The sequence below is a fragment of the Vulpes vulpes genome, chromosome 3, assembly GCF_048418805.1.
Source record: "Vulpes vulpes isolate BD-2025 chromosome 3, VulVul3, whole genome shotgun sequence".
Taxonomy (NCBI): Eukaryota; Metazoa; Chordata; class Mammalia; order Carnivora; family Canidae; genus Vulpes; species Vulpes vulpes.
In genome coordinates, this window is record NC_132782.1 from 66,775,027 (window position 1) to 66,787,173 (window position 12,147).

Consider the following 12,147-nt stretch of genomic DNA (forward strand, 5'->3'; position numbering starts at 1 on the left):
CCGCCGCCGCCGCCGCGGCCCCCGCGCCCGCCCCGCGCCGCCTGAAGGCCGCCCGCCAGGCCCGAGCGCCCGCCGCCGCGGCCTGCCCCGGCCCGACCCCGGCCCCGGCCCGGCCCGGCCCGGCCCGGCCCGACGGGAGCCGCCGCCGCCGCCGCCAGCCGCGGGCACAGCCCCGCGCGCCCGAGTGCCCGTGCGTCCGTCCGTCCGTCCGTCGGTCCGTGCGCCGCGCGGCCGGGCTCGGGGCGCGGCGGGGGCGGGGCCGCGGCGGGGCGGGCGGGCGCGCGGGCCCGCGGGGCGGCGCGTGGATGGATCCGCGCGTGGCCTGGATCCAGCCCGAGCAGAAGGGGCCGGCCAATGCCCTGTGGATGCAGATCTGGGAGACGTCGCAGGGCGTGGGCCGCGGCGGCTCGGGCTTCGCGTCCTACTTCTGCCTCAACTCGCCCGCGCTGGACACGGCGGCCGCGGCGGGAGGGGGCGCGGGCGCGGGCGCGGGGGCGGCGGGGCCGGGCGGCGGCGGCGGCGGCGGCGGCGGCCTGGCGGGGCCCGCGCTCCCCGCGCTCCCCGCGCTCCCCGCCGCGTCGCCCCCGCCGCCCGCGCCCGGCCCCGCCGCGCTGCCCCCCGCGCTGCTGACGGCGCTCGGGCCCGCGGCCGAGGGCGCCCGGCGCCTGCACAAGTCGCCGTCGCTGTCGTCGTCGTCGTCGTCCTCGTCCAACGCCGAGTCGGGCACCGAGAGCCCCGGCTGCTCGTCGTCGTCCTCCAGCAGCGCCTCGCTCGGCCGGGCGGGCGGCGGCGGCGGCGGCGGCGGCGGGGGCGGGGGCGGGGGCGGCGGCCGCGGCGGCGCCTTCTTCCACTTCGCCGACGGCCCCCCGAGCGCCCCCGGCGCGGCCAACGGGCACCCCGGGCCGCGCGGCCCCGCGCCCGCCGGCTCCCCGCCGCAGCACCAGTTCCACCCGGGCCGCCGGAAACGCGAGAACAAGGCCAGCACCTACGGCCTCAACTACCTGCTGTCGGGCAGCCGCGCGGCCGCGCTGAGCGGAGGGGGCGGCCCCGGGCCCCAGGCGCCGCGGCCCGGGACGCCGTGGAAGAGCCGCGCCTACAGCCCGGGCATCCAGGGGTGAGTGCCCCGCGGGGGGGGGGGCGGGGGTCGGGGGGGCGGGGGCGCGCCGGGGGCCGGGGGCACGGCCGGAGCGCGCCGGGAGTGTCGACTTTTTATCTTTCTGAGAAGAGCCTTTTGGAAAAGGATTCCTTGTGCTTTTTTTTTGTTTTTGTTTGTTTGTTTTCTTCCGGTAGTGATACAGTTTAACCAACAGGGAGTTTAGAAGTGATATTTTTTTTTTTTTTTTGGATGACGTCTTGTGCGTTGGGATTTGATTTTATGCAGAAATTTACATAAAAAGCGTCTTTTGCAGTCTTTGGAAAAAGCGTTTAATAGCACCCAGAAGAAAATAAAAACGTTTGCAGCACGTATTCTTTGGAAGATGCCACCTATGTTTTAAATCTTTGCATGTTAGTTCACAGGGGATTACGAATCAGATTTAGCTTTAGTGCAATCACAAATGACAAGGACGGCTTGAAAGAGAAAACCAAAAACCTGAAGCAGTTCCAGGTGAGGCTGCGCAGGTGGGAATGCCACTTACCCAGCCCTTTTGCTGCCCTTTTCTCAGCACCTGCACACAAAGCACTTGTCCATAGGTTTTATGTATTTCGAGACTGAAATCATGAACTTTCATCGCAAGTTGCATGCTCTTTGAAGAACTATGTAAGGATTTTCCAGGATTTTAGGGTTTTTACAAATACTAAGAGTTCTATGAATCTGGCAATTGCTACATATTGAAGTTACTTCTTAAAGTAACTTTGTTTTCTTCTAAAACGTTTGTTCAAGTTGGAAGACGCTTAAGTTGGTACTATTTTAAAGCATGTGAGATATACCCTCAGAGCTCATGTCCTACAATTTGTTTCACCTGGTTTGACTGAGAAGTGTTACTTTCTCTAAGTTCCCTGAAGCCCCCAGCTTGCATTTCAGTCCCAAGTGGGAGCCATTCTCCTCCCGCCTCTGTCTCTCTCTCCAGTCCTTACTTGTCAAACTGTCCAAGAAGAGGTGTTGGGGGAACTGATTTCTTGATGTATAGCATTCATACCTGAGTTCCTTGGTTTTGGTGGTGGTTGGGGGGTGGTGGTGCAGGTTTCCAGCTGATCATGTCACCGGAACTGACTGTGTCTTGGCACTAGGAAAATAAGACATGTGGTCTTCACTTGAAGAGCGTTTCGGGGGTCCAGACAGTCCCAAGTCTTGCTTTTTCCATGAGCTACTAGGCAGTGGCAGCATCATGCCCTTCCACAAAAAATTCAGGCCCTGGAAGAAGCTGTTTCCTTGCCCCTGGGCTTCTAGTAAGCTTCAATATATACGTGGCTGTTTTTTTTTTTTTTTTTTTTTTTTTTTTTTTTTTTTTAAGTAGAGAAAACACGAGTGGCTGGGCTGGGGTAAGGCAGTGGGAGAGAGAGAGAAGCAGTCTCCTGGGGCTTGATCCCAGCACCCTAGGATCTTGACCTGAGCCCAAGGCAGAAGCTTAACTGAATGAACCACCCAGGAGCCCCTGTTGCTTTTATTAGTAAACAAGCCCACCATGTACCACTTTCTTTGCTAGGATCTGAGGCAGTGGTTGGCCTGGAAGAGGATCAAGAGTTTCTTGATCCTGACTCTGAACCCTGCCCCTGTCCAGCACACACTAGCACGGTCTGTCCTGTGCAGGTGTGCCGACCTTCGCTCCTCCTGTCTGTCTTTCATCAGATCCTCCATACCTTCTCTTTATCCTCGTGCAGGTTTGTCCCCTCTGGTGGAGATTGCTCCAGTGGCCAGAGATGGTCATCTTACACGCACTGTTGCTGGTCTCTGGGCCTCTCCCAGAACTGACTGCCAGTGGCATATTATGGCATGAAAGAGGGCCAGTGAGATAATCTCTTCCATCAGGTTTGGTTAGGCCCTCCCCAATTAGAACCCGATGGCACCCAGTGTCCTCTTGAGGTTAAAGACTAAAGCCTGAGACTCTTAGCCTACCTCTAGGGCACAACTGCCTGGGGGTCTGCTGAGGGATCCTACCCCGTCAACCCCTGCTGGCCTGTTAGAACTCTGCTCAGAGGCCACGAGGAGGGTTGCAGAGTAGGTTCTGAAGCAGTGGAGGTCCACATTTTAACTTACCTAAGTAGAGGCCCTGCAGTAATGATCTTGGTATTAATGTTCCTTTTTTCTCCCTCTTTTGCTGCCCACCCTTCTTTCCTGTGTCTTTGGGTGCTGTGTACCGCTCCGGGTCTAGCCACTTATTGCCATCTCCGCCTGGAGGAGGAGCCTGCTAGGATTGTCTGCCATGTGTCTAGGAGGGTGGGGTGCCTCCTATTGGTTTGCTACTCTGAATGCTACTAGCAGGCCACCCTTTCAGGAGGGACAGAGCAGAGGAATAGTAAGGCAGAGCAGAACTTGAGCAGTTGAGCTGTGTCTGTAGTCAGAGGTGGGAGATGTTTCTCATGATCTTTCCGTTGAGGATCTTTCCGTTGAGGTTATTATGGCAGCTCATTTTTTGGTATCAAGAAATAGCTTAGTCTAGAACTTGCTCCTGGCCACCAGCTTACTCGGAGTGATGGGAAGACCACCACCGAGTGTCTGTAGTTTAGAAGGGGAAAGAACTGTGATGAGAGAGCCCTTAGCCTGGGCAGGAGAAAGGAAGCTTGTTGATGAGCAGCTGCTCAGATTTACCGTGCAGTCTCGGGACAGGCCATTCTGGAAGGACCGTGTCTGCTGTCCTCAAGAAAGGATAAGCAGTTCCCTGACGCTGTGGGAGGTTGAGTAACATCAGCCAAAGCCAGTTGGGCATTTGCGTGGTACCCCGTGTAGCAACCTGCAGTGTTTCTTCTTTTCTGGGGTGGAGGACTCTGCCCTTAGAAACGTGACTGGTGGTGTGGCTTCAGGAGGCTGCCAGCCGTTTCATCCTTGGCTGAGGTGAACGGAAAACAAGTGGAGGAGAGCAGGGATCAGGATGGGAACCCTCAAAGCAGTGAAGGTGAAGTGCTTGCTTTGGAGCCGCTCTAGTGCTCGTTCTGTATTTTGGTTGGACACTCAAACTTTTGTTTTGGGAGCCGTGTGAAATGTGCTCTGTACCTGGGCTTAGAGACTTAGAGACGTGGGCAGGTGCAGACTGGCTCCTGGGCCCTGTGCGTCCCAACCTCTGGCCCCTGCCGCTTTCACAGGCCCTCACCTCCACCACCCTGGCCCAGCAGAGTACTGTTACTCCGTCCTGGTCAGTCCTGGCAGCTTCAGAAACCTCAGCTTCAAGGCAGAAGTCCCAGGTGAGGAAGGGTGGGAGACTGGATCCAGCTACATTGCTGCATCCTTACTAGTGTCCCGTAGAGCCCCAGGAAGAGCATAGTGAGATAGAGGAGGCCCCCATGGCCCTGGCCAGGTATCCGAGTGGGCTTTGGCCTTCTGCAGGTTGTCCTCTGGAATGCTGATAGCGTGTAGCAGTCTTGCAGCATCCTTTCTGCAGGTGCCTCAACAGTGTTTTAATTTTTGACATCGTTGTACCCTCAAAGAAAATTCAGTTCTTCCTCTGGTGAGAAATGGACATGTGTCTTTCACAGGATGTGGTTAGCCACACCCCTCAGGACCCCAGGTAGTCTTACCCCATGTGGGTGTGTTCTCTTCACTCTGTTCCAAGAGTCGGAGCCTGGAGGAGGAGTGTCCAAGAACACCACCACTCCTCTCCCCCAACCCCCCCCCCCCATGCTTCCAGCCTGACTTGGCCCTTCCTCAAGTACCGTGCCTATGCCTCCCTTCCCCAGCATGTCCTCGTGGGGACCCAGTGGGAGGGCGCAGGTGAAAGCCCGGCAGGGCTCGTGGTAGACTACAGCATCGTCACTCCTGTACAGGCCTTGCTCTGTCTCCCACCTCTGCCTGTAAACATCGTGGGACACACAGGAGAGGTTATTGCGAGACCTGCCTCGTGAGGTAGTGGTGGCACACACAGGGTGTTGATTTCTCAGTGTGCATCATTTGCGACCCCACGGGCGTGAGATTGTGGATGGAAACAGCAATGACCACACCGTGCACACGTTAGCTGCTGCACTGACCCCATGAAATTAGCTCCTATTCGGAGGTTCCTCCCGCCCCTTAATAATAGCATTGCTTGTTTCTGCCCAGTCTACCACGGCCTGTCACTGCCAGGTGAAATCGAAAATCTAGCGCAGGATGCTGGTCATGACGAAGTTGGGGAAGGTTGCGCCTAGTCACAGATAAACGTGACCAGGGGCACAGTTAGGACTGCTGACGGGTAAATATGACCAGGGGCACAGTTAGAGCTGCTGACACACTGAAAAGGGGTTGCTGCAGAAGAGGAGGGCAGGATAGATGCTCTGGAACAGGATTGGAATGTTAAACAGGCTGGAGGGGATCCTTGGGGAAAATAGAGACCTCAAATTTTTTTTTTTTTGCAGAAAATGGCCTTGTTAATGCTCATGCTGTGGAAGTCAGAGTAGGGTGGAGTGGACCACATCTTGTTGCTGGGGGCTTGTGATGGAGAAGCAGTAAGCAGGGCCGTTTGCTTCTTAGAAATTGTGATCAAGTGCCGTTGAAAATAATCTTTACGTGAATGTTTTAAAGTATCAATTTTTTATAACTTTAAGATTTGTTTTTCAGGGTAAAGCCTCAGACCTTCTTTAGGTCACTATTTAATACAGAATTTTTGTCTCCCATTGTCAGTGGAGTCCTGTACCTGCGATGGGAGGAGGCATGATAGTTACCCCAGGAAAATGAGGACTTTTTGTGTGTTAGGGTAGGTCGGTATCGTTTAGGATCTGCTTTTTTAGTTATGGCATGAAAGAGGGCTGTAAACAAAACAGAACAAATAGCACACTGTGATGTTGAAGTTGAGAAACCTGCACAAGAACACAGCCTGACAGGTGAGGGGTCACGGTGTCGTGCTCACTGGATCCCGAGGAGATTACTGTTGGCCGTGGCTCTGGAGAGGCTGCTCGGGAGGCTCTGGTCTTGTAAGGCTGCCGAGGGGGTGTGGCACCAGAGTAAAGGCGTAAAGGCAGGTGGGTGATCTTGGTGATTAAGACGGTTGCCCAAGACACCTGCTCTCCACCCCAACCCCGTGCCAGTACGTGTCCCAGGTGAGGTGGTCAGGGGTGTATCTTTCTACAGTGTGGGACTTGCACTGCAAATTAAATGTCTTTCTCTGAGATTTCTGTCCCGCAATGGTAGTTTGTTGCTGTGTGACAAATGAGCACAAATTTAACGGTTTAAACCAGTACTCATTTACTCTTTTGCGGACTCTGCGTATCAGAAGCTGGGATGGCTGGGTTGGCTTCCTGCTCAGGCTCTCACCAGGCTGCAGGCAAGGTGTTGGCTGCTGTGTTCTGGGCTGGAGCTCAGGGTCCTCCTGCAAACTATTCCTGTTGGCAGAATTCAGTTCCTTGCTGTTGTAGGACTTAGGTCCCTGATTCTTTGCTAGCTGCCAGCTGGGGGCCTGTCTCAGTTCCCTAGAGCCATCTCTGCCTTCCTTGACTTATGGTTCCTCCATCTTCACACTAGTAATAGGGCTTTGAATCTCTCTGACCGTGTCCCTGCCAGCTGGAGGAAGCCCTCTGCTTTCAGGGCTTATGTATTTGCCTACCCAGGTCATTGTCTCTTTTAAGGGCATGCTGTAGTACAGCATGATGACAGGAGTGATGATGATTTTGTCCTGGCCACAGGTTCTGGGGATTGGGGTGTGGAATATCTTCTGGAGGCTTCCTGCCTCGCATGGAGGTGTGCTCCTGTAGGTAATGAGGAGGATGTGGTTTTCTTTTCCAGCAGTTCTCTCCTTTGACTGGACTCCAGCCCATCATGATGACTCTGGTATTGCTGGTCCTGTCCTCTGGTTTTGTCTTCACAACTGAACTCTGGCAACCAGAGTGACTAGCTCCCAGTGCTTTTCTGTGCCTCTCTCATAGGTCATCTAAGAGTGGTTTAATTGAAAGCCATGTGAATGAAAACATGAGAATGACAGCGATCGAAGAGTCCCATTTGTGAGACACCCTGCATTGGCCAGCTTAGGAAAGCTGTCATTCTTGTGTGTTGGGCAGGTAGGCGGGGATGCCAGGTGATTCATTCCAGTAGCCTCTGGAATTTAGGTGTAAGTACATAGTAGTCTGTCTTGGTTTGCACAAAACCCCACCAGTTGTATGGCAGCCCAAGTTAGTGGGAGAGCCCTGTGCCTCCTGCGGGCAGAGCAAGAACACTGCTCCTCTGCTCTTCCCTGGTCCCTTCCTGTGGAGTGACTGCTACTCTTACACAGGTGACAGCTGACCCTTGTTCTCTCACATCCCCTTAGGGTGAAGGGGCTGTGTCTTTGCCTGTACCCAGTGCCAAGCACGAGCTGCTGCTAGCTACCTCTGAGTAAGCGAGGAAGCTTCTGATGAACAGTGAATGAGCAAGCGAAAGGGTCTGCTAGCTTACATGAACACGGGAGGGGTGGCCAAGCTTCATGGTTTAAGTCAAATGCTAGAGGTAACTTTTGTTGTTTGTTTTGGAATTTTTGAAGACTTGATTGCCAACTCTGAAGTTAGTTAAAAGCAGAATGTTAAAATTGATTGCAGTTTATCTGCTTGTTTCTCCCAAGGAGTGCGGTTAAACCAGTTTTATACCTTGCAGTGCAGAACTCAAAAGCAGAAAGCTATCAAAAAATTCTGTATTTGAAAGACATCACCATTTAGATTTAGTTGGTTTCTCTGTTATTATAAAACTAATACCTATCCAGGCAAAGTTAGAAAACTCTGGAAAGTATGAAGATACGTTGCCTATCCTTCAGCCACCTGATGGGTGTCCTGTGATCGATCAAGCTAGGGGAGGCCTGAGCTCCATTTGCCAGAGAAAAGGAGGAGGCACCCAAGCTCCCTCCAGACACACCAGGTGTCTGCACAGAGGTTTGTCTGTTTCCACATGGACAGACGGGGCAGACTCGGTGGGAGCGTCTCTGAGGTTCCCGTTGTCAGAGAATGTCTTTCATTGTCAGCAACATGCCTTTTTATTGTGGGTTTGTGCTCTTTTTTAATTCCCAGATCAGCTGCTCTGCAGAACCATTTAGGCTCTCCTGTGGTTTAAGATTGGAGTTAATTTCCTAAGTGATAACATGTGGATGTAGGTGGTTTCTGTCTTTCTATATTGGAGAGAGATTTCAGATGATCATCATGTTTCTGGAATTCTGTGGATCTGAAGCAGTGGCTAGGATGCAGGAGTCAAAGGGAAATGAAAAATCAAATCATTTCATTTTTGCTTAGAGCTCTTTGGCTGGCATGTGTCTCCCACCGTTTGGGAGGCATGCCTGTGGCCTTGGGCTTGCTCCGTTAGCCTGCATCCTGCACCCCTGGAGCCTCCTTCACAGGCCCGTTTTTCACTGGTTGCATCATGGGTTCTGGCTTCTGAGGCTCAGCTTCTCCACCCGTGAAGCTAAGTGTCCGTACGACATCCCCCCTGGTAGGACACGCTACATAAAGGAGACTAGGAAGTGCCGTGTGAATTGTCACGTGGAGGTTTGAGAAGGCCACTCCTTTTCTTCCCCTTTCTCCTCTCTTCTCTGAGGAAATTGAAACCAAAAATTAGGTGGGGCTCATTGCCAACTGGACAGATAAAAGCTTTTTGCTCTGAGTTTGAAAATACAACTTTCCCTCTCAGGCTAGAGCTTTTCTCTGAGAAACTGTTAAAGCCTAAAGTTCCAAGTCTTCAGGGACCAATGCGATGTTGTGAGGATACTTCTCCCTTTGAGTCAAGGCATCCTTTTCTGATTTTGAAAATCTAACCAGTGCCCAAGTAATGTGTTCTGAAGGTTTTAAATACATATCTTTCCAGAGCTTCTTAGGCCCTGCTGTCATATTTCATCAGGTGTGTTATCATGTGTGACTTGTTGAAAGTTGTTGAGGATTTTTTTTGTTGTTGTCGTTCTGTGCACTTAGTAGGAGTGAATGTTATTTCTCTGAGCCCTTTGCAGCTTCTAACTTCTGTGTACAGCAAAGAAAACAAAAGTAAGGGACAGGGCACTGCAGAGCTAGAGCACGCTGGTAGCGGCTTGCTCTGTGAAGGTGGAAGAGCTCTGGTTTTGTGCGGTCCAGTACAGAGGCCACTAGGATATGTGGCCATTGAGCACCTGTCATGTGACTAATGCAACTGTGGAATTGAATTTTAATTGCATTTAATTTTAATGAAAACTTAAATAGCCTTATGTTTGGACAGCACCAACCTAGAGTAACTTTAGACTCTTTATTTGAAACACAGTGTTTGATTCAGTAACTGCTGCCTAAATAAATCCAAATGGGAACAACAGCAAAAGCTGTAGTACTCAGCAAGCCACCACTGGAAAGCTCTAGAACTGGTGTTTCTGAGTTTCTGGTGTATATTCTTTTCAAAGGGCTGCTGTTTCAATAGCACAGGAAGCATAGTCTCGGTTCATGGCAGAGGGCAACACGGAACAAGCTCGGTACGGCTCAGAGCATCTAGTCCAGCCTGGAGGTGGTGGCCTGGCGCTCCTGCCTACAGTCTCTTGCCGACCGCTCTTCTCAGGCACACAGTGGCTGCCACAGCTCCCAGGGCAGGGGGCTCTACAGGGCTCTGCTCTCTGCATCACTTTCCTCCCTGTGTTCTTAGAGCAGGCTCAGGAAATGGGTAGCACCACTCCCCTTCAGCAGATAGAAAACAGATGCCTAGCCAGGCTCACAGCCTTCCAGCGCTGATGTCTGGGAGCTCCAGCAGTGTTCACTGAAGGAGACCTCTTCAAGACGTGCGGGAGGGGGGTTAGCAACTCCCAGCCTCAGTGAGTCTATAGAGGGCCCTTTGCTTTTTTGTTTTTCTGAAGAGAGGTCATATTAGGGGAGAGGGAGCACTGAGGTTCTCCTGTAAGGACTTGGACGGTCAAATGACGAAGATGCTGGAGGTGGGGTTGGAGGAGTTTTATGCCAGTCCTGCTGCCATAGTATGCTGAAATTCCTGCTTTCTGCAGACACTCCAGGACTGGCCTGGGAGGTGAGGTGGTCCTGAAGGGAGCAGGACTCCTCCTATCTGGATTTTTTTCTTACAAGTTGTTATCTAGGAAAAATGGAGTATTTGATGAGTTGCTATTGTAACTGAAGACTACTGGGAGATGAAAGCAGGACTAGTAAGCGTTTGTTGACTGCCTCCTCCCATTTCTTCTTGTCAGTAGCTCGTTTTAAAGAGAGAGTAAGCTTTTGTAGATAGAACATCTTGCCCAAGGTGCAACCAGAAAATAGGAGAACTGTAGCTTCCCAGCAGGACCAGACAACAGCTTCCCTGCTGGACCGGACAGCCTGTGCCACCGCTGCCTCCCCACGATGGGAACAGGTGTGCCCGAATCCAGAGCAAGAATCAGGAACATGGAGAACTGGCAGAGATGGGAGCCATAGTGCAACGCAGTAGAGTATTTAGACACCTCTGAATTTAAGCAAAGAAATTTTAAAAATTGAAGGACAACTCTGAAGAGATAGCCAGCATATGTAAAAGAGGATACCTTAGGTGGCCTGTGAAATGTGGAGATCCTAAAGTGTTGTGATAAGTTATCTTGTGGAAGGAAATTGATGATGAATCAGTCTAGAGAGAATGTGGCTCCATCAGACACTGACTCACGGGAGACTGATGTACAGTCCTACGTGCAAGCATGATGTAAACAGAACATAGAACGGAGACCAAATTCCAAAGAATGGGAACCTGCAAGAATAGTCACAGGTTAAGGTTTGGAATGAACTGAAGCTTGCAAAATTGTTAAGAGTGAAAATGGCCTTATAGGAGTGCTTTTGGGGTAAGACTGTTGGAAGTAAGAAGTTTATGGTTGGGAAGATGGCCCCTTGTTCTCGGCACCTTCCTTTGCAGGTGGATGTGTCAGCCTTTCCTTTTTTCCTGTCAAGTGAGGGGTTTTCAGCACTTGTCACTGTCATCATCATCACTGGCCTGTTGAGCTCGCACCCCTGCATGCAGCATATTGGGCAGCCCTCCTGGTACGCGGGGGGTGGGGAGCATACTACAGAGCAGAATGGGCCCACTGCCTCACCCAGCTGGTGGGTGCAGTGCCGGTGTTGGATCCCAGGCAGTCTGTTTCCACAGCACAATTTTTTTTTTTTTTTTAAGATTTTGTTTATTCATGAGAGACAGAGGCAGAGACACAGGCAGAGACAGAAGCAGGCTCCATGCAGGGAGCCTGATGTGGAACTCGATCGTGGGTCCTCAGGATCACGCCCTGGGCTGAAGGCGGTGCTAAACCACTGAGCCACCCAGACTGCCCCACAGCACATCTTTTTAACCACTAGACATGTGGAGTAAAGAAGGGATTGTTCAAAGAGGTGTGGTAATAGGGAGAAAATAATTATATGAGTTCTTATCTCTGGGTAGAGGGACATGATCCTCTCAGGTTGCAGAGAGCATCGTGAAATCATTGGGCTCTAAACAGTGCAGGTACCCCAAAATGGACATCTTTGTCCTGATCTCCCCAAGAGGAGTCTGGACTAGTTTCTCACAAACCAGGCATGAGGCCTGGTGCTTCATCCTATGTTTCCAGAGTGACTTCTTTACGTGGTCAGTGATGCCACTACCCTGTGTGACACCGTGCATCTTATAGTTCTGTGTACTAATTGCTAAGAGTGCTTTCTGTGGATTTCTAAATCATTATTTTCATTAAATGGATTTGTGTGTGTGTGTGTGTCTGTGTGTGTTTGTTTGTTTAAAAAAAGAAAGCTTCAAAATCATGAGTCTACCACCCAGAGATCACCAAAGTGCTGTTAGGTGACTGCCGTTGTGGACCTCTCTCTAAGCCCACATGGATGAATCAGCAGGACTTCTTCTGTTACAATTCATGTTCTCTCTAAATACAGCTTGCTAAATTATTAATTTTGCTTGAAAGTGAAGGTAACATGGAACTTCCTAGATGGAAATACTAGTTTCTAGGAGGAATTGCTGAGACCAAGAATGGAAGAAAATGATGAAGGGCACCTGGGTGGGCCAGTCCATCAAGTGTCTGTCTGACTCTTGGTTTCAGCTCAGGTCATGATCTCAGGGTTGTGACATTGAGCATGGAGTCAGGCTGGGCTCTGGGGGGTGGAGTCAGCTTGAGACTCTCT

General features: G+C 51.8%; 1 protein-coding gene across 4 annotated transcripts in view; it reads left to right on the forward strand.

Moving 5' to 3' along the window:
* The first annotated feature begins 217 nt into the window (after positions 1-217).
* TENT4A (terminal nucleotidyltransferase 4A) overlaps positions 218-12,147 on the forward strand; it is a 42,269-nt gene continuing 30,339 nt past the window's right edge. The window contains exon 1 of one of the 4 annotated variants that reach the window (XM_072752682.1): positions 218-1,114. In XM_072752682.1, the coding sequence (XP_072608783.1) occupies positions 306-1,114 (809 nt within the window). In that variant the 5' untranslated portion in view covers positions 218-305. The remainder of the gene's footprint in view (positions 1,115-12,147) is intronic. The other 3 variants (XM_072752681.1, XM_072752684.1, XM_072752683.1) reach the window with 3 other exon arrangements.